General features: G+C 39.2%; 2 protein-coding genes and 1 long non-coding RNA gene across 4 annotated transcripts in view; 2 read left to right on the plus strand and 1 right to left on the minus strand.

The window, feature by feature from the left end:
• The window catches only part of lamb4 (laminin, beta 4), a 32,985-nt gene extending 8,554 nt beyond the window's left edge, over nucleotides 1-24,431 (plus strand). For both annotated transcript variants that reach the window (XM_081356325.1, XM_081356326.1), the window contains exons 10-36: nucleotides 527-647; nucleotides 774-962; nucleotides 1,105-1,260; nucleotides 1,857-1,969; nucleotides 2,063-2,142; nucleotides 2,237-2,369; nucleotides 3,692-3,988; nucleotides 4,079-4,264; nucleotides 4,362-4,471; nucleotides 4,772-4,892; nucleotides 5,009-5,186; nucleotides 5,280-5,423; nucleotides 5,737-5,968; nucleotides 6,057-6,214; nucleotides 6,364-6,588; nucleotides 12,577-12,794; nucleotides 12,904-13,000; nucleotides 13,077-13,431; nucleotides 13,600-13,757; nucleotides 13,908-14,107; nucleotides 14,197-14,382; nucleotides 14,590-14,734; nucleotides 21,164-21,371; nucleotides 21,492-21,627; nucleotides 21,903-22,073; nucleotides 22,245-22,398; nucleotides 22,490-24,431. In XM_081356325.1, the coding sequence (XP_081212451.1) occupies nucleotides 527-647; nucleotides 774-962; nucleotides 1,105-1,260; nucleotides 1,857-1,969; nucleotides 2,063-2,142; nucleotides 2,237-2,369; nucleotides 3,692-3,988; nucleotides 4,079-4,264; nucleotides 4,362-4,471; nucleotides 4,772-4,892; nucleotides 5,009-5,186; nucleotides 5,280-5,423; nucleotides 5,737-5,968; nucleotides 6,057-6,214; nucleotides 6,364-6,588; nucleotides 12,577-12,794; nucleotides 12,904-13,000; nucleotides 13,077-13,431; nucleotides 13,600-13,757; nucleotides 13,908-14,107; nucleotides 14,197-14,382; nucleotides 14,590-14,734; nucleotides 21,164-21,371; nucleotides 21,492-21,627; nucleotides 21,903-22,073; nucleotides 22,245-22,398; nucleotides 22,490-22,629 (4,611 nt within the window). In that variant the 3' untranslated portion in view covers nucleotides 22,630-24,431. The remainder of the gene's footprint in view (nucleotides 1-526; nucleotides 648-773; nucleotides 963-1,104; nucleotides 1,261-1,856; nucleotides 1,970-2,062; nucleotides 2,143-2,236; nucleotides 2,370-3,691; nucleotides 3,989-4,078; nucleotides 4,265-4,361; nucleotides 4,472-4,771; nucleotides 4,893-5,008; nucleotides 5,187-5,279; nucleotides 5,424-5,736; nucleotides 5,969-6,056; nucleotides 6,215-6,363; nucleotides 6,589-12,576; nucleotides 12,795-12,903; nucleotides 13,001-13,076; nucleotides 13,432-13,599; nucleotides 13,758-13,907; nucleotides 14,108-14,196; nucleotides 14,383-14,589; nucleotides 14,735-21,163; nucleotides 21,372-21,491; nucleotides 21,628-21,902; nucleotides 22,074-22,244; nucleotides 22,399-22,489) is intronic.
• On the minus strand, nucleotides 3,682-26,082 carry LOC308684952. The gene is made up of 7 exons (XR_014029404.1): nucleotides 25,979-26,082; nucleotides 21,156-21,235; nucleotides 6,350-6,505; nucleotides 6,082-6,272; nucleotides 5,729-5,959; nucleotides 4,602-4,636; nucleotides 3,682-4,464 (listed from the first exon to the last, which is right to left on the minus strand). It is a non-coding gene; the product is annotated as an uncharacterized lncRNA (long non-coding RNA).
• The window catches only part of lamb1a (laminin, beta 1a), a 42,580-nt gene continuing 41,303 nt past the window's right edge, over nucleotides 25,334-26,610 (plus strand). The window contains exons 1-2 of the mRNA XM_081356328.1: nucleotides 25,334-25,369; nucleotides 25,985-26,200. Of these exons, the coding sequence (XP_081212454.1) occupies nucleotides 26,173-26,200 (28 nt within the window). The 5' untranslated portion in view covers nucleotides 25,334-25,369; nucleotides 25,985-26,172. The remainder of the gene's footprint in view (nucleotides 25,370-25,984; nucleotides 26,201-26,610) is intronic.

A 26,610-nucleotide genomic window follows, 5' to 3' on the forward strand; every position in this document is an offset into this window, starting at 1 on the left:
ATAACACTGTGCCACTAACTTTGTTTTGCAATCGTAGCTTCCCAACACTTAAGTACTGAAGCTGCTAGATCATGAGCTCGTTTTTTTCCTGTGACATCCTCAAACTTTAAAAATCTTTCTTTTACTCCGATGTCAGTAACATACCGGAGTACAAATGACAGCTGTGCAGCGTTGCTGCAATCGGTGGTCTCATCCACCATAACTGCGACAAACTTGGTGTTGGTAATCTCTTTTTTGATGGAATCATTTAGCACCTCAGCAACAGCATTTATGAGATCGTTCGGAATTTTCCCCGATGTTCCCATAAAAACGGTGGCCGTGGCAAGGTGGTGTCGCAAGTCAGCATCGTATTCTGATAGCAGAGACAGTAACTTCAAGTAATTACCTCGATTCTGCGACTCATTCCCCTGAAAGACCATTCTTGCTGTCCCAAAAAGATGACACAATCAATGAGGTGCTTCCACATGCTTTATAATAATTGTGTCTGTTTTTTTATGACCCTGATATTCACCTCTTTTTGCTCAAGGTGCACGGTAGATGTGTTTGCCAACACAACACCGTAGGGTACAACTGTGAGCTCTGTCAAGACTTCTACCATGACGCCCCCTGGAGGCCAGGGGGAAAAACAGACTCAGATGTTTGCAGAAGTAAGCATACTCAGCCAGACTATTGATAAAGATTAGATAATAATAAATAAAATCTTAGCACACACATCAAAACACACTGGGAGTAGCAATAAAAAGCCATATGTAACTCCTCTTTTAATGTTTCAGGATGTAACTGTCATGGCCATTCAGAGAAGTGTCACTTTGACCTAGCACGCTATCTGGCCACTGGTGGGGTTAGTGGTGGTGTGTGTGATGACTGCAGGAATAACCGTGTAGGATCTCAGTGTGAGCTGTGTGGGCCGTATTACTACCAGGACCCTCAACGTTCTGTGGACGACCCCAACGCCTGTATACGTGAGTGAAAAAATCCTCTAGACTTACAAATAATTTATTCCACTGTATGTTTTACATTGTTGACCTCTAAAGTAATACTTCAGGAAGAGATGCTACTAAGAGGTTTCTAAAATGTCTCTATTTTGTTCTATTCTATGCCCAGCTTGTGAATGTGATCCTGATGGCTCAGTGGACCGTGGTGCGTGTGATCCAGTGACTGGCCAGTGTGTGTGTAAACAGAATGTTGAAGGAGAACGCTGTGACCGCTGCAAGTTTGGGTTCTACGGGTTCAACCGGGACGACCCTGGCGGCTGTCAGTGTAAGTGTTCATTCAACCACAAAATGGAACTTTACAGAGACATTTCATACTCAATAGCGTGAAAAACTGAGTTTGAATAGCTAAAAGTCGGACTTACGGTTAAGTCCATCCATCTAATCTGGTGTCAAGCATACCTGCTGCAAAATCAAGTAAACCAACATGAATTCCAAGTTGGTCCAGGCTTGTTAGAGCTGGTCTAGCTGGTGGACCATCATAGTCAAGTCACATTTATTTATAGCGCTTTATACAATACAGATTGTTTCAAAGCAGCTTTACAGTAAATAACAGGAAAATTATGAGTTCTCCTCTGGCCAGTGAACAAACATTGTGTGATTATGATTCAGATCGGGATAGCATAGTCATGCTGTTCTCAAGCAAAACTGGTATAGCCAGTTACCAGAACCTCATACTGGTCCCAGCATGCAAAACTTACCTTATGCTGGTGACCAGCAATGATGGATTTTTCAGCAGGGATGTAAGGTCACAAGGTCAGGAGTTTTGAATATCTGAAAGTCTTTGTATTCACCTACTTACAAAATGTATGCATTCACCTAAGCTTTTATCATGTCTTTCTTCATTTATGTGTACATATCCAGTGTGCAGGTGTAATTTCATGGGAACGATACGCACGGACAACCCTTGTGATCAGACCACAGGAAGGTGTATTTGTGAGCACTTTGCTTACGGCCCACAGTGTGACCAGTGTCTGGTGAGCTGAACCTCTCCATCAGACCACAGCGTCTAAACTAAATAATTTACACTTGAAAATTTTAATGTTCTACAATGATTTCCAATTTCCTAGCCAGGTTACTGGGGTCTGGGAAACACAGTCTATGGCTGCTTACCTTGTGACTGTGACGTTGGAGGGGCCCTGAGATCTGAGTAAGATTCTCAGCAAACCACTTACCTCTGCAGCAAACCACATACCTCTAATTAATTGTTTACAAGACAGTATATGCATATACTGTTTACACAGATGTTCCTCTGTGGATGGCCAGTGTGAATGCAGGCCTAACATGGTGGGCCACAAATGTAGTGATCCAGCCCCTGGATATTTCCTGGCTCCTCTTGATTTCTATATTTATGAGGCTGAGAATGCAGTGCCTCTGGTGAGAGATTGTGATTGGCTGGATGTGATTTCTGTACTAATTTATATTCTATATTTGCGGTCACACTAGACTTTGAGCATGCAAAGTTTCTATGGACACTAAAATGGTCACAATATGCCATTTTTAAACACATAATTCAACATATACTACATCTAAAGTATAAAGTGAAGTACAATCTACTTCACTTAATTGCAACGCCACAATCCAACAAATTTAAAGTTTGCATTCTTTTAATTCAGCTAATTAACCGGTGTAACCCCGGTGTCCTGGCCACATTCCACACATTGGCCCTTACCAATCATGGCCTCCTAATAATCCCCTTACATTGAATTGGCTCTATCACTCTCTCTCCTCTCTCCACCTATAGCTGGCGTGTGGTGAGCGCACTGGCGCCGTTGTTCTGTGGCTGCCGTCGCATCATCCAAGTGGATGCTGCACACTGGTGGTGGTTGAGGAGAGACCCCTGATATGATTGTAAAGCGCTTTGGGTGTACAGTAGTACATATGAAAGCGCTATATAAATGCCTCATTCTATTCTATTCTATTCTAATATGTCATGCCATGACATGTGATGTCTTTTGGTCACACGTCTTCATATCATATGAATTCACAGGGAAGAGTTCAACACACTTGGAATTTAAAACAACCAAATTCGCATGAGCTTACATTTCCTGTCTCCCACATTTGGATACATACACTGAAAAAAAATATTCGTTGAATTTAATCAATTTTTATATGGTAAGTGGTTGCACACAATTGATTTAAGCTACATTTAAACAAATGCATTAAGTTGAACTAAAATTTAATAAGTTAAACTTAATACATTTGTTTAAATGTAGCTAAAATCAATAGTGTGTAACCACTTAACATAAAAAAAAATATTAAATTCAACAATAATTTTTTTTTCAGTGTATGAATGGAAGTCAAAGGAATGAAAAGTGTTGTGTGACCGCAACTTTATTCAATTCATAAGAATTAAGAGACCCCATGAATGTGTCAAGGTCAAAAAATCTCATAAAATAAAGATAATTTTACCTTTGTATGGCAAGTTTAGTTAAGGCTAAAACATACATTTATTTAGGTATTTATAATTCATGTTATTTTTATAAATATTTTTACCTTGAAAATATATTTTAAAACTTTTTTTTTTAATAGGTGTGCACTTGTATTTGGTATAAGGAAAATATGTTATTACTTTTTCCTTCTTGTTACACCACATTATAATTTTACAGTCATTAAAATTTTTAATTTTATATTTAAACATTTTAAGGTGATTTAACAGAAAAAAATTAAATACTTCAGCTTTCATTTTCTGCTTCCAGTCGGCAAATTCTCCATTTATTCAGGCCCCAACAACAGTCTACCTTCCAGAACAGATACCTGAACGACCAGCCAAGCTCCCTCTATGTCCCTTTGGTCCGAAACCCTCCCCAATACCTAATAAAGAACCTGAACCCCAAACGGTGAAGCCAACTTCGACCCCATACAACCCCCATGTCACCTTGCCCGTCTGTGAACACTACTTCAGAGAGAGGGGTTATGACTTCAAGATTAGTAATGGAAGGGTTGTGGTGTACAAACCTGAGAAACGGAAAAGACGAAGACGAAGACAAGGCCAGGTGAAGCTTGAAATGACAGATAAACAAACTGTCCAAGTTATAATGCTATAGAATTGAATCTGATTGTCTTACTTGGTTGTTCCCATGCAGAGGACAATCCCCTTTGAACCAGGCTCATCTCTACAGATCATCCTGCGAGAACGTGTCTCAGATCAGTCTGTCACTTGGACTGGACCAGGTTTTGTCCGAGTTCAGGATGGGGAAGGACTCAGATTTACTGTCAGCAATATACCAGCAGCTCTTGATTACTATGTAGTTATCCGCTATGAACCAGAGGTCAGCCAGTCCTTTCAATCAATATTTGAATATCAACGTTTGTTTGAAATGTTTTGGTCTATTTCACATTTATGTATTCTAAAATTTATCTTTGCAGTCCACCGAGGATTGGACAGCTATTGTGAACGTTGTCCCACTTGGATCAGGGGATGGACGTTGTCAGAATGACCCATCCGACAAAGTGTTTACTCTTTCAGGCTCTGGAAGGTGAGAAGATTTTTGTTGGGTTTATTTTTTAATGTATATAACACATATATTATTAGGTTTCTGTCGACTGATAGTTTACTAAGGTTATATTTCACTCAAAAATTAGTTTACTTACACATAGTTTACTTACCCTCACAATGTCCCAAACATATGAAATTCTTTCTTCTGTAGAATGGAAAAGAAGACATTTTTAAGTGTTTAAAAAATATTTTTTTGGAATCCAACTTTCATACTCCTCTATGTACTATGTTTGTACTATTCTTAACCATAAATACCAAATAACATTTTTAATATATACAGGACAGCCACTCTGGATCTACCAGTGTGCCTCAATGATGGTAGTAATTACTATGTGGACGTCGCTTTTAGAAAGCAGCACAAAGCAGGCCCTCAGACCAGCTCATACATCCTGATTGACTCTGTAAGATTTCAACCAATCCAAATCATTCAAAATGATAAAATAAAAAACTACAAAACAAATTGCTTTTGTTTCGTATATTTACCATACTTATTTACCCCTATTAACTTTCACCATAGCTGGGCCTCATTCCCAAAGTGGACTCCCTCCCAAACGTCTGTTCGCAGTCACATCTATCTCAGTTTCAGCAATACCGCTGTATTGAGTTGGGAGCACAGGCAGGAGAGCAAACCCCATCTGAAGTATGTGAGAAGCATATTGGAAGCATGTCTGCCTTTATTCACAATGGTGCAGTTGGTGAGTATTATCTAAAGGTACACCACTGATATACACAAGATTCAAATTCCATGTTACTATATGTATACAATGTGTATCTGTATAAATCAACAGCTTGCAACTGTCATCAAGTTGGAGCGTTTAGTTCATCATGCAGTAAATTCGGTGGACAGTGTCAATGCAAACCTAATGTTATTGGCCGTTGCTGTGATTCCTGTGCTCCTGTGATGTACAGGCTTGGACCCAATGGCTGCTCACGTAAGCCATATTCTCTCATGTCATCTCAGGCATATTGTGACAATCTATATTTCAAAGTTGACATGAAATAATCTGACTTAAATTGCTACTGTCCTGATATTATGAGTTCAACAATTCTCTTAAAATATCAGATATTTTGATCTTTTATGACATGGTATAATTCAGGTTTAGTTTTAGATCATTTAAACTTATTTTGAAAATAAACATTTCAAATCCATATGAAATGTGAAAACAAACAAAACATTTTTAAGAACATGGCACTTGTGCTAAATTTTTTATCTTGGACATTCGTATTTTTCATTGACCTTTTTAGCATGTGACTGTGATCCATCTGGCTCTACCGCTGAACTGTGTGACGAGACAACTGGTCAGTGCCCGTGTCGAGATGGTGTAACTGGCCGTCGATGTGATAAATGTTACCCTGGATACTATGGGTTTCCCCTGTGTAGACAATGCCAATGCAACAGGTTGGCTGACATCTGTGACCCCATCACTGGAGACTGTTTGTACTGCAGGGAACACTCCACGGGACCAAACTGTGAAAGGTAAGGGAGGATTTGAGATCAAATTGTTTCAATCAAAATAAATAATATTCACTGGAATTTAGATGCTAATGGTCTTTTTCTGTCCCAGCTGTAAAGATGGTTATGTTGGTGACCCTGTCTCTGGGCAGCCATGTGAGCCATGCTTATGTCCAGATGTGGATGGAAGTGGACGTTTCTTTGCCATTTCCTGCAACAAGGATCCGTACTCCGGAGCCCCAAACTGTGAATGTCTGCCTGGACATACAGGTCCTTGTTCACGTTCATTCATAGCATTTCCGAGACCATCAAAGAGTCTTCCAGTAACCTGTTTGATGTAACGCACAGTTAGGGAACTAAAGATACAACACTGTTTAAAAAAATCACTTATTTTATAAATCTTACCCTTTCTCTTGCAGGCCAACACTGTGACTCCTGCGCTCCTGGTTATTACGGTGACCTGAGGTTGCCAGGTGGCCGATGCGAGGAGTGCTGTTGCAACAATAACATTGATTCTCGAGATGGTGATGCATGTGATGCTGTGACTGGCGAGTGTTTGCGCTGCATACACAACACAGAAGGGCCGCGATGTCAGAGCTGCAAAATTGGATACTATGGAAATGCACTTGCTCAAGACTGCAAAGGTAAAGGTTTTGAAATGTTTTAAACTCAAATGACAGTCATCGAAAATCAATGTGGCCCTTTCAGTTTTTCAAATAAATTGTCAAAGGGTAAAAACGCTTAATGTGCTCAAACCAAGTAGAACCAAATTTCTTATGTTTCCCTTTCTACAAGCAAAACATGACACTGCAAAAGGGAAAGACAATGTGATTAAACTTTTTATCCCATTCATAACTGATGAAGAGAAAACTGTTAATGTGGCCCAGAATATAAACATACACATTTTAATGTTTATGTCTTGATGAAATGAAAGTAGCAATAAATATTTTCTTCCGTATTGTGATGTACATCCACATGTAAGGGATAATTCAAATTAAAAGGTAAGACGGGATTTAGTAGGTGTGTATTTGGTTATAGATTGGATTTTGAATTGTGGGCACTGCATCCAAAAATGAATGCGAGCTCAGGGAACGGCAACTGGCGGCCCGCGGGCCAAAACTGGCCCGCCAGCAATATTTTCTGGCCCGCCGGATTATTATGGAAGTCCTAAATGCTGCACAAAACTCTTCCAATACTTGAGAAAAGCCGTAGTCGCGCGGCGATTTCACCGCCGCATACTGTGTGAAACACACATAGGGAATCATGCGGCGCGGGATTACATTTTAAAGTATAACTGTACGTTCAAACTGGACGCGAATAGCGCGTCAAATTCGCGCCTGCCACGTCTAGTTACGCTTGACCACTTTGTGTCCATTCGCGCGTCAAAAGACTGTAGCGGTCAGAACTCTGGTGTACTTTGGACGGAGCGGGCGGTCTGACTGACAATAGCCCATTCCAACACCTTTTGACAGCGTATCCGCACTTAATTCGGACCTGTAGGCTACACCTAGCTCTGAGGAGCTGTTTGGTACTGAAACCATTGTCAGCCAACAACATTCTTTTTTTGCAACAGGGTTTTTCCTGCATAGACAATTATGAGGCGGCCGCCTCCGTCAAATTTCGTGCCGCCTCCGCCTCTCGACAAAACTCGGACAGACAGACAGTCACGTGCTCATACACTTTTTCCACTGTGACGGTTCTGTTGCGGTTCCCGCTTTTTCCACTGTGACGGTTCTGTTGCGGTTCCCGCTTGTGTCCATAGTGCTGCACGGATCATAATCCGCGGGCCGAGCGGGCCAAGTAATAACAACATTCCATTCAATCAAAGGTGGAAGACAGATAAATCATTATAATGTGTTGAGTGTAATAAAGACACGGAACTCCCATCATGGTAACTTACCTAATGTACGGACGGTAACAGCGCTGTTGAGGTTCGCGCCGTTATTTATAACATATTAATTATAATATATTAGTTATATAGGCTACACACGACCAGAGTTCCGTTTTCCTGAATGCCATCACGATTGAAACCGAGATATTGATTTCATAACAGTTAAACAAATAGTTAAAATTAAGTTACTTACATTTTTAGACGCAATGACTGTTTTTGTTCTGTTTCAGCAGCGAAAATAGTTCCAAACAATAGAAACATAGAGCATCTCACAGCAACACGCATCTATGATTCATTACTGAATGATTCAGCGTTTTGAACTAATCACTCGAGTCAAAGATTCAATTACCCATTATTAAACCGCCTCATTCTGAATAAATCAGCCGTTTGAACGAATCGTTTAAATGAATGACTCAATGACTCGCTCATTAAGACGGCCGCCTGCCGCCTCCTACTGGCGGTTTAGTTTCATAAAGTAGCATTCTTTTCAACATTCCTTAAAAAATATTTAAACAATCTCTTAATCTCATTTAATACAGTTATAATTTTTCAATGTAAATTATTTAATTTGATTGGTAACAGCCTAGTGTCTTATTATTTTAATTGAATGTATTGATAAAATGTAAGCATTTGAAATGAAATTTAGAGCATACATTAAATAAAATTAGGGGAAAATGCTCTTTATAAAAGGTACAAAAATTATTCCGATAAGAGTGTTTTCAAAAATGAAACATTGACAATTTAAGTTTAAAGGGAGTAAAGCCTCTGTTTAGGCTATAAAGGAAATGTAATTTTGCCAAAAGAACTTTTAATTTAAATAAATGTTAATTTTAAATCAGCCTACTTCAGTGTGATATGTTACCATATTATCATGCTTAATTGAATAATTGTAATGTGATGATCAGATGCAGATATCTAAATCAAAGAATATGGGTGGTTGGCGGGTGGATTATTATTCATTTTTAACAACAGATTCGAGTGACTCAAAGTGCACCAGATTAAGGAATTTATCTTTAAAATGTACAAAATTTTCTCCCGGGGGGGCATGCCCCCGGACCCCCCTAGTGTTACGATTTTACCACCTCCGCCTCATTTTGAGCCAGGAAAAACCCTGTGCAAGGATGTTTGAAATAGTTCGGCAGAAAATAGCCTACTTCATTTGTCAGTAGGGCAATATGATTTTCGTTTAGGTTGCTTAGAAATTTGAGTGATAGGCTGCTTTTGTCCTATTTAATTTATGTTATTTATATTTCATAATTTTTTTCTTTGGCATTTTTTTCTCTGCTGACAGTAGGCCTACAATGTTAAAATAGCGTAATATTTATATTGACAGACCTCCTTAAACCTTAGGTGTGTATGTGTGTGTCCCGAATAAATAATAATAATAAAAAAGGAATAAAGTTCCAAAGTCGGACTGTAAGCGAATGAGGCATGATTCACACCTTTATTAAAATGGCTGTAATCTGTTACCACAATAGTACTTGATCTGTTTTAAATTATTTCCTTGATATATGCTTAAGGTGTTAAATTCAAAATAAAAAATCAAAATTAAAATTAGTCTAATCCAGTAATAAATTTTTTCTATTTTTGATCTGAGTACAATCAGAAAACCCGTCGTTATTTGTTTTTTCATTTTAGTTCAGGAAATAAATAATGGAAAAACAAGTAGTTTTTCATCTTTTTATTTTTGGTTTTAATTTGAAAAAACGATTGAACGAATGATCCACGGACAGTGACGGACCCATCATATTCTGCGATTATAGGCCTATATAAGAGTATTTAATTTGTATCCATAGGCCTACTCTGTGTAGCTGGCCCGCCACCTACTGGCAAAAAAAAATATTGGCCCTCGGCCAAAGTTACTTGCCGACCCCTGTTGTAGTTGATTGCAGAGATGTGAGTTTTGAGTGGACTAAATTACTGGCATATGTCACACATATGTAAAAGAAAAAGAAAGTTGTTTTGACCATAAGATCAAGTTATGACATGCTGATTAACCATTACAAGGTCAAAAAATACAAATTTATAACATGCATTTACAAAATAGATGGGGTGAAAATGCGTTTCTTTCTATGGGGGACAAAATGCTTAAAGTCCCTCTGTGGTGGAAATCCAGCTTTTAATATTGTTTGTATGTCTATGTGGTGTTTTAATATGCTTTAAGCCAAACCATGTGCAAATTCATGTCAGCACCATTGCTGAGTATTTCCTCCTTAAAACTGCAGTGTGAACCAAATACAGTCTCAAAAACGCGGTTTGAAATCGCTGGCGTTTCTGACGTCACAAACGTTGACCTGTAACCAATCAGGTCAACGTGTGATCGTCAACAAATTGATCTATCAGCTGTGTGTGTGATTGGAGGCGGGGCTAATTTGCATATACTAAATCCAGCAAGGGTGTAGAGCAGTGGTCTTCACTATTTTTTTTATGAGAGCCAAATTGATTGGACAAAGTCAGTGGGAGAGCCATTTTTAAAGAATAAAAAATGACATCTAGTCATAAACACTATGTCTGCTTATCAATCTATCACCCCTGAACAGTCAATATGCAATGCAATAAATACAAAAGGGTGAAAAAAAATACTCTTTATGATTTACCAGTCAAATTTGTAACTGAGACAAGATGATTTCCCTTAATGACAAAAAAAGGAGGATTTCCAGAATATATTCATCCCAGAATGAACTTAAGTTATTTTTTTCTACATTAGCCCATCATGTATCTCACCATCCAAGAGCACATGCAACGTTAAGAGCTGGAAAGACCACCATAACTGGCAACTCTGCAGAGACTGGATATGTTTACATAAACAACTTTTGTTTCAATCGGACTGAATTCATTCTGATTGATGAATCTGAATGTATTGTAGTTTACATGAAAGCTAAACATCGTGATGTGATACATGATCGGGTGATGTGCACGTTTATAAGTCAAAATATTAAAATCGGAATATATTTTTTTGACATGCGCACACTGCACAAATATAGTTTCACGCTGTTGTCGCTTAATAACCTTTCTCCTACATTGTAGGGGTGGGAATCACCAGAGGCACCACGATACGATATTATCCCGATACTTAGGTCACGATACGATATTATTGCGATTTTAAACATATTGCGATATTCTGCAATATATCGCAATTTATTACCTTTTTCCAACTTCAAATTATGTCCGCAAAGGAAAACTGTCAACATCTGTTTGTTCATGTCACATCAATTTTATTGCCGCAAAATGTGATTGTCAAGCGGACTAACTAAAAAACACTTACATGAACCTGTGATAACGTGCAAACTGGGTGCCGGTGAGGTGAGAAGTTCGAGCTCGGCCAGATTCGGCTCAAAGTCGTTCATCTTTGGATGCGGCGCCGCGCGCGTTGTTACAAAATCTGCCATGCACACCGCCAGGCGAAATGGGCCCTTGCGCATCCAACGCGCGCGACCGCCCACACCGCAATGACGTAATTTTTGCCGCGCGCACCTTCGCGCTCGTGCGGATGTGTCGAGTATAAATCAGGCATTAGCGTGCTCCTTTGTGCTGTGACGATGTCTCCAGCCGTCGAGAAGACTTTCTTTCTCTGATGCTGCCATGTTTATTTTATCTACGTCCTCCTGCACGCTGACAGCAGAGTGCTGACAGTCAACCCGACAGTCACCCCGCTGACCTCACCAGAAAACAAACAGCACCATCTAGTGGACTGAATGAGCAATTGATTTTTAGCATTCTACTACCAAAGTTAAATTCTCATGTGTAATTTAAATAATAAAAGATCGATACTTGGCGCCCGTGTATCGATACAGTATTGCCACAGAAAATATCGCGATACTATGCTGTATCGATTTTTTCCCCCACCCCTACTACATTGGTTTTTTATTTGTTTTAAAATGCAGAATTAATATTTATCCAATTCTGGTCATAATTTGGAGACTATGAACATATGAACCATTGTGTCGTGCTGTTTGTATTTATCACGCAGTACAAATGCCCCAAACCAGTCGTCTGTGGATGAGAATTTGAAACAAGGACTGGTGAGCCGTTGTCCTGCTTCACTTCACAGATGTTGAGTGAAAGGAGAATTATAGAATGACAGGCTACTCATTTATATGACACTTTATTCATCAGGAAAACAGCTCGTTCAGCGCGTCATATGTCATCCTTTCAGTTTCGGTTTTCATCGATCGAGTTTGTAATGGGTTACGTTATAGCCCTACTTGTTTTTAATGTTTTTATGAAATATCTGTAGTGACTGCATGATCATATTACCATATTTTTTACCACTATGCGAGCCACAAATTAAAGCTTGGCGAGCTGCATGAGGTTCGCGAGCCGCACAATGAGCTGGTGTAGAGTTACATGTAGAGTTACATTCAGCTGGACTAACTTCAGCTGGAAAATAACTTTATTAAAGAACCGCTATAAAGCCAAAACAATCTCTGTTACCTTAAATTATACGTTTATCTCTGTAAAGCTGCTTTGAAACAATCTACATTGTTAAAAGCGCTATATAAATGAAGATGACTTGACATTCAAGCTATTTTAAAACAATTTTTGTTCAAAGAAAAAACATTTAAATATGTAATTTTGGTGATCAAAGATGAGTTTTAAGGGTCAAAAGTATTGACTACAGGGGGACTTCAACAAATTACAAATTTTGGCATCAGATATTTATTCTTGAGTCTTTCATATTTTAACATGGCACTAAAACGCCTTCATAAACAACATTGGTCTTGTTTTTATTGTATACTAGAGTGTTCTTGTGACCGGAGAGGCACAGATGACAAAAAGTGTCCAGCTGGAAGCCCCTGTTTCTGTGACCAGGAAACCGGCGAGTGCCCATGTCGCAAAGGTGTCAAAGGAGCCCTTTGTAATGAGTGTGTGGATGGATACTGGAATCTGGATGGGGAGTCTGGGTGCGAGCCTTGCAACTGTGACCCAGAACATGCTCTCAACTACGTCTGTGAAAAGGTCAATACTGTATTTTGTGTTAATATAATAATTCATACAATAAATTCACTTTTCACAATAAGTGTCTTATCACAAAGGGCTTCAACTCCTTCACTTAATGTCCTCCCAGATCACAGGCCAGTGTTTCTGCCAGTCAGAGTATGGAGGCAGAAAATGTGATGAGTGTGGGCCCAATCACTTTGGAAACCCAGATATACAGTGCATATGTAAGCTATTATATGCAGTTTATTTTCTTCCAAGTGACTGTCTGCTGACTAAAACAAAATCTCATCCTTCCTTTAGCTTGTGACTGTAACATGGAGGGCACCATTTTTCCAGCTTGCGACACTTACACCGGTGAGTGTTTGTGTAAGCCAGGGGTGACAGGGCTTTTCTGTGATGAATGTGCCCCGGGTCACAACACCAACTTTCCTGCCTGTGAACCCTGCCATGCCTGCTTCCACCTCTGGGAGAAAATCGTCTCAGATATTAGACAAGATGCTGAGAGGATAGAAACTATGATGCCTTGCCCTGAAGACTATCGGTCTCCATCTGATCTACAACACTTACAGAATTTGTTGGAGAAGTTGCAGAGTCTTCTTAACATGACTGCTCAGGATGAGCTTGAAAAACTAGAGAAGCTCTTGGCACGCATTAGGTATTGCAATGTCTTTACACAATTTAATTAACATAATACAATATTTCTAGGTCAATAATATGATGCTCATTTTATTTTAAAACTATTAATTTATTAAAATATACTGTATCCAGTAATCTTTCTACAATGAAAGCCAATATCTTGCATGGTATTCAACTAACTCCTTAGGAATGAAACGGAGACAATTGACCCACACATAATCATTATTGATCCAACCGTACTTCTCAACACTGACATCGACAACATCCGCCTTGAGTTCAATAGGCTGTTGAAGAATCTCAGAGAGAAGGCAAAAGAAGTTCCAGTGACAGACGTAAAAGCTAATGGTTTGTGTGTGAAAAGTGTTAAATCTCAATGAATACCACCATTAGTTGTTATGGCTGAATCATACTGTCATTTATGAACAATATCATTATAACACTTCAGTTTGGCCTTTAAAGTCATTACTATGTAACTATTGTGTGTAATTTCTTCAGATATTTTGAATAAGATCAAAAAGCTCTATGACGAATTCACTGACAGCGTGAAGAAAGTGGAAGCGGCTAAAAAGACCCAAGAAGCCTCCAGGAAGACAAGAGAGAATGCCACATTGGAACTTGCAAAGTGTCGCATAGGAGAAATGGATAAGCTGGAAAGGAAAGTGAAAGCTCTGAGCGTTGCCAAACTCAATGAGGAGGTGAATGAAGAGTAAAACTGTGGTTTTGTAAAAAAAAAAAAAAAGAAAAAAAGAAAGAAAAATCACAGTGACAAATCTTTCTGCCGTAGGTCTGTGGGGCTCCAGGTGATGTAGAATGTGAGAAAGCAAAATGTGGTGGAGCTTTGTGTGGGGTGTGCGGGGGGCCGGCCTGTATGGGGAGTTTACCCATCAGCCTCAATGCCTCCAAACTGGCAGAGGTGACCGAGAAGAACATCACTGCTCTGCGCAGTAAACTCAAAGAAGATGAGGCAAAGGCATGTCAAAAACTTACCAGGACATTCATATTCTTGCGTACTCTTATTTATAATTTTTGAATACATTTACTTTACGGTTTTGTAGTTCAAATTTTCCATATTAGGGTATCCAGAGGAACTTAAGTTGTTCTTCAGGAGCCACAATATTTTTCTTATCATTTTATCTTTAACTTGAAGACCTCATTCTGTTTTCTTTTCCATTTACAGCTCATGAACACCTCAAAAATGACTAATTACATCAGAGATCAAGCAGAGGAGCTGATGAATAAAATTAATCAGACTAAGAACAAATATGAGAAGGAAAAGACTGACACCAAGAACCTCATAGAGAAGCTCAAGGACTACCTAAGAGGTACTTCATGTAACAAATTCACTTGCTTGCTTCTGTTAAAAGCTAGCCTGGTCTTTGATCATATCCAGTCAAGAAAAGTAATTGGGTAGTTATTTTATCATATACCCACCTCAGGTCATTCTCAGACAAATCAGAAGTAGTATCTTCATTTTGTGGAGGGCAGAAGCAAAAGCAGAGCTCCAAGCTTCTCTTTTTCATTCTACAAAAGTAGACAGTAGCTGCGTTTCCATTACCCTTCAAATTGTGCAAATTGAAATTGCGAATTGAAAATACACTCAATGGAAACGCATCAATTTCGCAAAAACTCCCATTTATAGCAAAAAAGTTTTTACGCTCACATGAGGTGGTTTTTCCGGCAATTCGAAAAAGAAATATTTCGCAAAACTGCAATGGAAACAGTTTTTGCGCATTTACAGGTCACCTGACGTAGACGACGCGGTGTGTTTGGACAGAATAAGAGACGGAGTTCTTTATTGAATTCATAAAAGACAAAAGAATTACAGGAATACTGGATTCTAAACCTTCATATATGCCACTCACAGACACAGTATAAGGAGCTTTCCTTGTCATTAATGCTTGGATAACACGCCTACGTTTCCTTCCATTAATAATAATAAGGTCTAGTGCGGTACGTGGCTGTGATATATATAAACTTACCACCGTCCGCCGTCATTACGCAATAGTTTATTATCGATATTTAGAAAAAAATCTCAAAAGTTTTGCGCAAATCTTTAATGGAAACGCGGCTACTGACAAGTGTCAATGACAAAAGTATCATTGATATTCCTTGATCATGTGAATTGAGGAATTTAACTTACCCTCAAATCTTATTCACACTTGTGCTAACCTAGTGTTTTACAAAACATCTTTTCCTAATTCAATACAATAAATATTTTAATATGAATGAACGGTTGTTAATGCATCTGTTTAGACCGACACAAACGCAATGTTTTTTTAACATCCAATAATCTCCATGCTGGGCCTGTGGTGTTCTGATCTTTTTTCAATCACACTGAAAAACAGATTAGAGTTTTTGGTCACATGCTCAGATCCGCTGCTGTTACATAAAGCTATGACTTGGTGACTCTCATGAACACACTATTTTGTTAAGCAGCAATGAGGAGAAATAATCCGGCTTTTTTTTCCTCTTTACTCTTATATTCGGTATCACAGTAGTGAATAAAAATATCTGAATGACTGTTTGAAAACATGTAAATACGGTTCGACTTTCATTTTTCACCATGACAGTGGGTATCAGAAACGTCTCGGTTACATATGGTAACTCTCGTTCCATGAAGGAGGGAACAGAAAAGTACGTTGTGACAGACGAATAGAAATCTCACTAGAGAGGCCAATCTACTTTGAGTGAAACTAAACGAGCCAATGCACATTGGCATGCAATCTTTTGCAACAGCTGCTCTGCCACGCAACACAGGTATATAACGAGCAGCAGGTGCGATTGCTCTTCAGTTTTTTGCTGAGGAGCCGAGCCGGTGACCTGGCTGCCCCAGCGGGCCGCAGCAGATGTGGCTACGGGACGTATGTCTCCATTCCCTCCTTCAGGGAACAAGGGTTACCATATGTAACCGAGACATTCCCTATCAGTCGGTCACTCTCTACGTACATCGTAACCAACGGATAGGAATCCACAGCTAGAGTTCTCAATGGGCCTGAAAATTACAACCCGACCCGAACCGGCCTGTGGCTTTTAAAGCCCGGACCCGATGTAACCCGACACTTCAACGTGAATTATCTGCCCGAACCCGACCCGCGGCCCGACGATAATTTTTTTCTTTCTCTCATACACATATTATCATGACCAGCAGACGGAAATTCAAATCAACCTTTAATTTTCACGCCTTTTAACAATACAAACAACTTTCCAGACCTCTGATTTTCCCACTCCTGTACTAGCGACGGTGAATTCACCTGCGGCAAGTTTACTTTTCACCAACTCCATCTTCTTCTCCAGGCTAAAGGCGTGCACGCAGCAGCGTCAGGTCTGCCCCCGCCCCTCTCCATGATGCACGTTGCACGCATCAGCCAGACTTTCTTAACGGTGAACAGCAGCGATGATTAATAAATGTTTTTTTTGTTTGTTTTGTTTTTCACTGAGCAGAAAAGATTAAGCCCGAGGTCCGACCCGACCCGAGTCATTTGCTTATATTTTCGGCGAGTCCCGTCGGGTTTGTCGGGCCGACCCGACCCGTTGAGAACTCTATCCACAGCTGCTGACCCCATCCAGCGCCCTGTGCAAGCTGATTTCCCCTTCTTGCCTGGAAGGACATTAGGAGAAGTCTTACACAGAGTGTATCTGTTACTGTTGTTGCTGATAAGCCATACAGTGAGATTTTTGGATAACACTGGGAAAGCGTACCCTTTCTGTTAGGAAGGGAAACGCTGCGGATCCCACATTCTTCCCCGAAGGAGTTGTGTGGAGATATATATGGACTAACCCAAAGCTCAAATCTGTGGTTTATTGATAAAGATAGCGCCTATTTAAAAAATGTACCTGACATTTTCGGAGTTGTGAGATCCATGTGATCACCGGGCGCTCAGCGCTCATGTATCCCACCTGGAACAGCCTTACCTCGGCTAGTGCTTCTAACGTTTGCCGCAGGCTCTGATGTCTCTAGTCTAGTTGTTAAACATGAGATATAATTTGTCTTGTGTATATCTAATGGGTGATCTTTGTCTCATTAATCTATAATTTCTTCCCTGTCAAATAGTTTTGGCTGAGGGCAAAGTGAAGTTTCATAACTTTATATATTTAGGCTATTTAACGAGCGCCTTTTACGTTGTAGCTTTTTATACCTTTTAGGCTACTTATACTTTTATAAAAGCTATTATTGATCAATAAAACTGATTTTTTTATTTTATATAGCCTATGTAAGAATATTTTAAAATATAAAATATTTTAATATACATTCTCTGTACTATTTGCATTGCACTGTAGTTGAACCATATCATATGTATTATCATAAAGAATCCATCAGTTATTTTTGTTATTGCTAAAATCGGGTCATGCTTTTTCCACAATAAGAAAACTTTATTTCATTGAATGTGAAACTTAAATTATATCTTAGTATGGGGGTCTTCACAATTCTTATCCAAGAATAAAAAGCCAAATGCATGACAAGCCTGAGGTTTGACAATTCCTTATTATAAAAGTACTTTATAAGTCTAACTATCGAGATTTTAAATGACTAGAGATTTTAAATGACTTTTTGTTCACCACGTACAAACCACTGAAATAGGTTGATAAATCTAAACATTATTTTTGTTTTTAATCCAGAGAGGCCACAGCTCACCCGTTTACTTGCATTTGATTACAGCGTAGTCTTGCCCTCAGCAATATGGCGGAGGTGTTGACGTATCGCAGCAACGTTCCAAAGCTGGCAATAGGGCGTCTATGTATTTATTATGTCTATGGTGGTAAGTACCTCTGGGGGTAAGTCACCTAGAACCTCCGCGTCCCGTCTAGGGAACACACATGGAGTTGGAGGTCTAGGAACCATGCAGGAGGAGCAGACTGAGGTGCCGCAGACAATGGGGTGGAGGCAGCTGACCTCCGTGGAAGGATGGGATTAATTACCTCAGTCTGCTTTTTTACAGCCGAGAACTGCTGGGCGAAGTTCTTGACCACGTTAAGGAGTTAAGAAACCTGACTTTGCCTCCCTCATGTCAGCAAGACACAGCCAGAGATGGCATTCCTGGACCACCATTGTGGACATCGCACGACCCACGACCGCACGGTCACCTTCGTCGCATGAAGTGCGAGGTCCGTCGTGGCATGAAGTTCCTGAAGAACTTTGGGGTTCATGACCACCCTCGTGCAGGTCCTTCAGTGCCTTGGCCTGATGGACCTGCAACAACGCCATAGCGTGTATGGCAGAGGCAGCTTCCCCACATGCCTTGTAAGCCTTGCCGGTTAAGTCCGACGAGTACTTACAGGCCCGGGAAGGGAGACACAGTTGCATGGCAACGGCCCGCTCCACTAGCCGTCCCATCATCAAGGGTGGTGAGGAAGGGAGGAGCCTCCTGGACGGTTTCTGGCAGTGAAAGGTACCGTCCACAACCCAGTGAGCTCCTTATGCTGCCCCTGGAAGAAAGGCACCGGGGTGGGTTGCTGAGAACCAGTGCGCGCGCCACCCCGAGATACCAATCGTCCAGCCTTGAGGGCTCGGGACACGGTGGAGGGTTCCATACGAGCCCGATCCTGTTGGCGGCCCAGGAAAGCATGGCCATCAACCCCGGGTCCGACTCGGGCACCGCTGTCACGTCTGACCCACCCTCCAATGCAGCGATCGACATCTGTTCATCATGGGGAGCGCTGAAGGAAACGACTGGTACACACCTCGTGGATGGTCAAGCATCCAGGTAACGGATAATTCAGGTAACGACTGCATCCAGAAACACAATTAAAAAGACGCGCAATACCCCTGTAAGCTCTTTTAAGGACTGCTCTCTCTGGTGCTGAAGCATGCAGGGGAACGGTCGCAGCGAACATGAACAAGAATGTGCACCTGTTGTGCACGGTCTCTCTCGCTGGCAATCTTACCAGCCATAAGAACAGCCTTTCAGCGCTCTCACGGCTCACCTTACCAGCTGTAAAAACAGCTTTTTTGTTTAGCTCAATAAAAAAAAAAAAAAAAAAAAGATAGAGAGAGAGAGAGAAAGAAATTCACCACGCTGCGACGCTATATCGCCCGCACCAGACTGGAGAGGTCCCGTTGAGAGCTTGTTTGTTCTCGTAATTCTCTTCTTTCAGTAGAGTACACAGCATCGAAGTGTAATCGCTCCTGTAATCGCACTTGCTGCTTGTTATACCCGCGCTGCATGGCAGAGCAGCTGTTGCAATTGACTGCATGCCAATGTGCATTGGCTCGTTTAGTTTCACTCTAAGTAGATTGGCCTCTCTAGCGAGATTCTTATTCATCGGTCGTGACTAGGGGTGGGGGGAAAATTCGATTCTTAGATGAATCGCGATTCGGGACGTGGACGATTCTGAATCGATTCACAAATGTCAAAAAACGATTTTCTAAAAAAAAAAAATTCTAATAACGTAACATTGACGGAACGCAAAAGGCGGAACTCTGAAGCGGATGTGCACGTGCGCGGACAGTCTGTGGCGTGCACATAACAGAGACGCGCACATAACGGACGCATGATGGCTAAGCGCCAAATGTGCAATGCCAGTCACAAAAAGTTACATTTTGACGGTAAGTAACTCTCTGCAGATGTTCATTCACTTTCTTTGTATAAGCTGTTTTTGATTGTGGTATACAGCAAACATTTCAAGTCATAACTCTTTATTATTTAGTTGTGTAGCCTACTATAAGTCAAGAGCGACTTGTATTCAGAATATGCAGTCCACAAGCATTATACGTTATGATAGCTTCTGGTACATAATTCTATATTTTTGAACGAAAACTGTTTGTGAATTTGCTACAGCAAAATGTTTTTTTTTTTGTATGAAGGATTATATTGCTAATTGGAAATAACAAGAGGATGTTGGTTAGAAGTCTATTATTAAATGCTACTATGCTAGAGATTCAGAATATGCTGAAGTTTGTATTAATTTACTACAAGTATGCTGCTAGTACAAGCACACATTTCTTTTCCTGTTGGTTCTCAGCAATGTTGGGACATATCCTGGCAAATGTAACCTTACAGTTGACTTGCCAAATCACTTCCATTTGTTTTATTAATAAAATTAATATAGGAAGTATTAGAAGTAAGTTCGTTATGGGTCATCATAAATACTTTGCTTTAAAAGTACCAAGTAAAAACATTTTTTCAATGTTTTTGATAAAAGGCACTTCCCTGAGAATTGAACTTAATAAATGTGAAAAAGACACTTTAATGTCTGTCATTATGTTTGTCATTCTGTATAGCAAAGCAGATGAGAGTAGATCATGACCAGAAACCTGATTAGAAGTCATTATGAATAAAATCGAATTGTTTTGAATCGAAAATCTTTTTGAATCGAAAATCGATTTTGTTTCGAATCGTGGCCTCAAGAATCGGAATCGAATCGAATCGTGAGATGGTAAAAGATTCCCACCCCTAGTCGTGACGTACGTCGATAGTGACCGACTGATAGGGAACAGAAAGTTGTGCACTGCTGCCTTTTGTGTACCGCTGTAATTCTGCTTTACCATTAGAGCCACCTACTGTTAGAGATTAAATTTGCGTTCTTATTTAGCCCATCAGCAAATATTTTCACATTAGTCTGAACAGACAAAACACGTGAAAATCGATCCAAATTTCTGTGCTAAAAACAGCTTCATTCTGTCAAATGTCTCCAGAACATTTGGTGTGGCAAGAGGAATTTTAAGATGAAACGACTACTTAAGTTTACATATACAATAAAATGAAAATGTAAATTGTAAAATGTAAATTTAGTTGAGTGTTGTACCTCAACAGATGAGATGGTGAGGCCAGAAGACATCGAGAAACTGGCCAATGCTGTGTTGTCCATTCAGCTACCCAAGTCCCCTGATGAGATCAAGGACATGATTGAGAACATAAAGAAGATCTTGGCAAACATCACAGACTTCAACGATGATCTAGAGCACTTAGAAAAACAAGCCAAAATTGCAGAAGACCTGAAAGAGAAGGCCAAAGAAATCTTGTGAGGCTGTAGTAATGAATTCTGTCTCACATCTGTAGTTTAAACTATTTCAGTGTGCTTTATAAAGCTAAACCTGTCGTCACCAGCATCACTAATCATGTTTGGTTGTTGTATAACCAGGAACAGAACCAAGGCAATTGATGTAAGGGAGATAGAGAAAGTACTGAATGATACAGAAGAGCTCAATGACAAGATAGCCAATGATCTGGATGAGGCTGATGAAAACAATTACGCTATCCGTGGCAAAGTTAATGAGGTAATGATTTATTTTGCTATACAATGCATGCATGTTTAAGGAATCTTTCAATGAGTGATTCTGTCATTCACTCACTTCCATGTCATTTAGACCTGTATGGTGTAATTTCTCCACGCATTATGAAGTCAGACATGTGGTCCACACCATTTTATTTTCAGTGATCTATCCCTTTAAAATGAATATGAAATTATAGTTTATTTTGCTCTCAGTGTTATCACCTATTTTATCACCAATATACTGCTTAATAACAATATTTTCTCATCAATGTAAATTAGACTGAACCTAAACTGAAAAACATTGAGGACAATTTGAATTCGACTCGAGCCAAAAAGTTACTGGATGAAATCCAGGCCTTGAAGAATAAGACAGAGATGAACAGAGCTCAGGGGAAGGAGGCCAAAGATGCTGCCAATGCAGCTCTCGCCAGTGCCAAAGATGTCAACGATGTAAGTCTTACAAGTACATATATTTTATGTAAATATGCAGTATGTCGGATGTACAAACATAGTTACTGTTTAAAAGTATAATAGTAGTAACTGGAAAGATGTTGCAGCTGCCTTTATTTAGCTAACCTTAACCAGTTCTGTTAAGAGTTGATTGCTTTTCTACATTTACAGGATCTTGAGGAACTGAAAGAGCAGTTTGAAAAATTAAAACTGAATAGCACAAACCAGAATGTTAATGAAGAGGTTAATGAACGTCTAAAGAACATCACAATGGAGGCAGAGACGCTGGCTAAATATGTGGAAGATAAAATGAAGAACATTGAAGGTACAATATCAAAACAGAGCAGTATACATCTGGATTTAATGGTATGACGGATTTCGATATGTGAAATGTTTCTTTATCCTTGGTGTTTCAGACTTGGAGAAAAGGATTCTGGATGCAACTGAAAAAAGAGAGGAAAGGATGAAAGATTTGGAGGCACTCCAGAAGGAGGCAGATTATTTGAAGAACTTTATTGTTGACAAAGTGGAAAAATATGGTCTGTGCTCCACTTAAGCCTGCAAGGGTTTCCCATCCTCAAAATTAGAGGAAGCATTTTTAGTGTTTGCCATGGGAGAATGCTGAAGGTTGCAGGACAAAACTGCCTCGGACTAGGATTATGGGATAAATGCAGCTCTTTTATCTTGATCATTTAAGACAGGGTTCCTCAAATCCGGTCCTGGAGCGCCACTGTGGTGCAGAGTTTTGCTCAAACACTCATCAAACTCACATACCTGCAATTTTCTTGTAACTCTGAAGAGCTTGACTAGCTTGTTCAGGTGTGTTTGATCAGGGTTGGAACTAAACTCTGCAGGGCAGTGGCCCTCCGGGACCGGATTTGAGGAACCCTGATTTAAGGATTTGCCGAATCTGGTGCTACAAACCAGGAATGCTTTATGGTTCTGTCCATTTTTTAATCTGATGTTTTTCTTTAAGTATTTTCTTTAAAGTATATTTTTTTTTGCAAATTATGGACAGTCCTGTGTTTGACAATGTCATATAGGGAATGTACAACCCTGACTGTCCACTAGAGGACGCAAGAGTAAAATTAAAAATGCCAACTACATTACACAAACCATGCAGCATTGTTTCCTGCACTGCTTGAATCTACAGTGGCACAGCAAAACAAATTATAATTTACTCAAGTTATGAGTTTGTTGAATTGAATGAGATTGCATTGACCTGGATTACCTTGCTCCTTTTACTTCATCCTGCATTAAGAACTTAGGTGTTTTCTGGGATCAGAACCTCAAATTATTTGAAAAACAAATAAATGCGGTGATTAGTTCCTGTTTCTTCCAGCTACGTCTTCTCTCTAAGATTAAATCCTCTCTGTCTGAGAAAACCTTAGAGATTGCTATCCATGCGCTCATTACATCTAATTTGGATTACTGCAACTCTCTTTACTATGGCATGACCAAATACTCTATTGCTCGTCTCCAATTAGTACAAAATGCCGCTGCAAAGTTCCTCAAAAGAAAACGTAAATTTGATCACATTTCTCCAATTTTGAAATCGCTGCATTGGCTACCTGTGCATTTTAGAATTGAGTTTAAAATTCTTCTCTTTGTTTTTAAATCCTTAAATATTCTAGCACCGAGCTATTTGTCTGAGCTACTCTGTCCACACAATCCCATACGAAATCTGAGGTCTGGTGATAAGGGACTTTTATCTGTCCCCAGATCACAATTAAAGAATAGAGGAGATAGAGCCTTTGCTATTGCCGGCCCTAGGCTGTGGAACAGCCTTCCGGTCTACATCAGATCGGCGCAGTCTTTAATTGTTTTTAAATCTTCTCTTAAAACCTACTTTTTTTCTTTAGCTTTTAATTCATTGTGAGCTTCTATCATGAACGTGTGGTTTTGCCCTGGTCTTTGGTCAGCCATGTTTTTAAATGTGCTATATAAATAAGAACAAACTTGAAACTTGAATTGAATGAGATAAATAATGACAAAAATAATGACGACAAAACCTATTTTTCAAGTGAGTTGTCCTCACTGAGTAACAATGATTCTTATGAGCCAGGTTTTAAAATTAATCATTCAAAAAGACTCATGAATTTAACGTTTGATTTAGACTTGACGAATCAGAGATGCATATTCAATTACTGATTGATTCAGATTAGCTTAGTCTGAGCTATTTAAGCATATTCCTACGCTTCCTCCAACAGTTCAAATGCTTTTAAGTATTTCCATTGTTTTTGGTTCATGTTTAAGTAATTAAAACCTCTATAGATTAAAAATCTACTTCAGCATTACTTCCAGAGTTCATCTCTACATCTGCTCCATGCGCAATAAGATAAGTCAGTCAAGTTTAGACGCCTGCTGCTTGTGGAATGTGTTTGTTTGTCTCTCGCAGGAGGTGGAGGGTCTGTGCTTTTGTCCTGCGGTGTTAATAGCCTCTCTGTTTACTGTTGAATTGCAAAACCAAAGGTAAAGGCCCACTGATGTTATTTCATTGATCTGTCTGAGTGGATCTTCCCCCATTTTTAGCTACTTAAGTGTTGTTGAGACATTTTATCTGAGATAATTTCATCTTCACTTGTTTTTAAGCAATAAAAAAATGAAATGGTGCAGTTGTTACCTTATAGTTATTTCTACCTGAACTGATTCTTAAAAATGACTTTTAGGAGTAACCTGTAGTCAGGTTAATTCAGATATATTAAATAGTGTTTTTTTTTTTTTTACTTGAATAAAACTAGTTAATTTAGGTGTTACAACCTGAAGTAATTTTTTTTAGTTACCTGACTGAACGTTTTTTTTTTCTGGTGTAGGTCAGAAAGTCTGTTGAAGGGGTAAACTGTGTCTTTCTGGTTTCCGAAGGATCTACAGATATTGTGTCACCTCACCTAATCTCTTCCTGAAGTTTACAAAGAGAAAACAAAGAAAAACGCTATGTGAATTGGTTACAGGATGTAGGGTAAAATGACCTAAAGGAATCAAATGTGCTTTGGTGAACATGCCCTCCATATACATAACTGACCACTTTTTATTGCCTTAGGAATACATTGATAATCAAAAGCTCTGGGTTACTTCTTAATGTCTAAAATTACAGAGTATTGTTTTTCTCTGCCTTGTCATTTGGATTATTTCACTAATTTAGCTCATCCGAGACAACAATTAGTTTTACATGAACCTCCTGCTCTTTGACTCACCTTTAAACTGTCTAATTACTAAGGAATCCTCCCTTATTTAAGGCCATTTCACTGATCACTCCCATTTCACATGCCAGTTCATTTCAGCATTCATCATTGAAAGTAAGAATAGCTGTTAACATAATTGTTGTTAAGACTTTGCAATTATTATTGAGAGATTGTGGGAACATTTTATAGGCCATTTTATTTTAATCTTTTAATAATGCAAAAACTGATGAGTGTTTTTGTTTTTATCTTAACACTAACAAAAAGTACCATTGTGCTACCATGATTTTCTGGGACATGTAGTCTACTATATTAATAACTTGGAGTACCATGCTAATACCGTGGTGCATGAATATAGCACATGATATAGGCTAATTAAACATGGTAAGCCACAGTAGGTACATTACGGTAAATATCTTACATTTTGTTGGTATTTCAAATATTGAAATACAAATGGAAAAATATTTGCCTGTACGGCAAAAAATATGACTATATTACTCTTTTTTTTTTTTTGTCACAAACCCAAACAATTCCACCCGAGGGTAAATCTTTGCCGAGTCCATACCGTTTCAAATCTCACAAAAGGCAGGTTTTCCTCAGTGTATGCAAATGCTTACAATCAGTGTTTGTCATTTGACGTGTACATACATTAGTCTACTTAGACTTACACTTATAGTACTCTTTTAATTCGTTTTATCTCTTTTTGTCCGACCGTTGCTTGCTTACCTCAAGACCACCTTCATGAATTCAATGGGGGAGGGCGCGAATTGACGCATGCGCAGAAGATTAGCGGCGGAGGAGAAAAAGTTTCTCGCAGTTCCAGCTGCAGTAGCAGACATCAGCTCAGTCTGCATTGATCATCAGACTCAGTTCAAAACCAGGATTACTGCTCACACAGGCTGAAGAAAGAATCTAGAAACATGCTGTTACAGCTCGCAGCCCTTCTAAGTAAGTTTCATTTTAATTTGGTTGAGGCAAAGTCACATGAGGTTTTCCCAATTTTAACTGCCACAAAGCATGGGTTCTCAAACTTAAAGCAGTTATATTTTTGCAATTTATTTACTTAAAGTAATTTTACAAAATATATGTATACACCTTTGCACGTTCACCTGTGATGTATGTTTTGTTTTTATTACACTTAAATTAACTTTTTTTTTCCATTTAGGCTACTTTTTTAATTAATATAATTGTATAATTAAATTTAAATTTAATTTCAACTAACTGCTATACAACCAGTTGAATCATATTTAGAAAGCATATAGGCCAATTTATATTTATGTGGATATGGGGTTTTCAAAAGGGGGTTTTCGCAGAAGAACCATTTTGTGGTCCCTTAAATAACTTTTAACTGAACCATT

This window comes from Scardinius erythrophthalmus, assembly GCF_964197995.2.
Source record: "Scardinius erythrophthalmus genome assembly, chromosome: 24".
NCBI lineage: Eukaryota > Metazoa > Chordata > Actinopteri > Cypriniformes > Leuciscidae > Scardinius > Scardinius erythrophthalmus.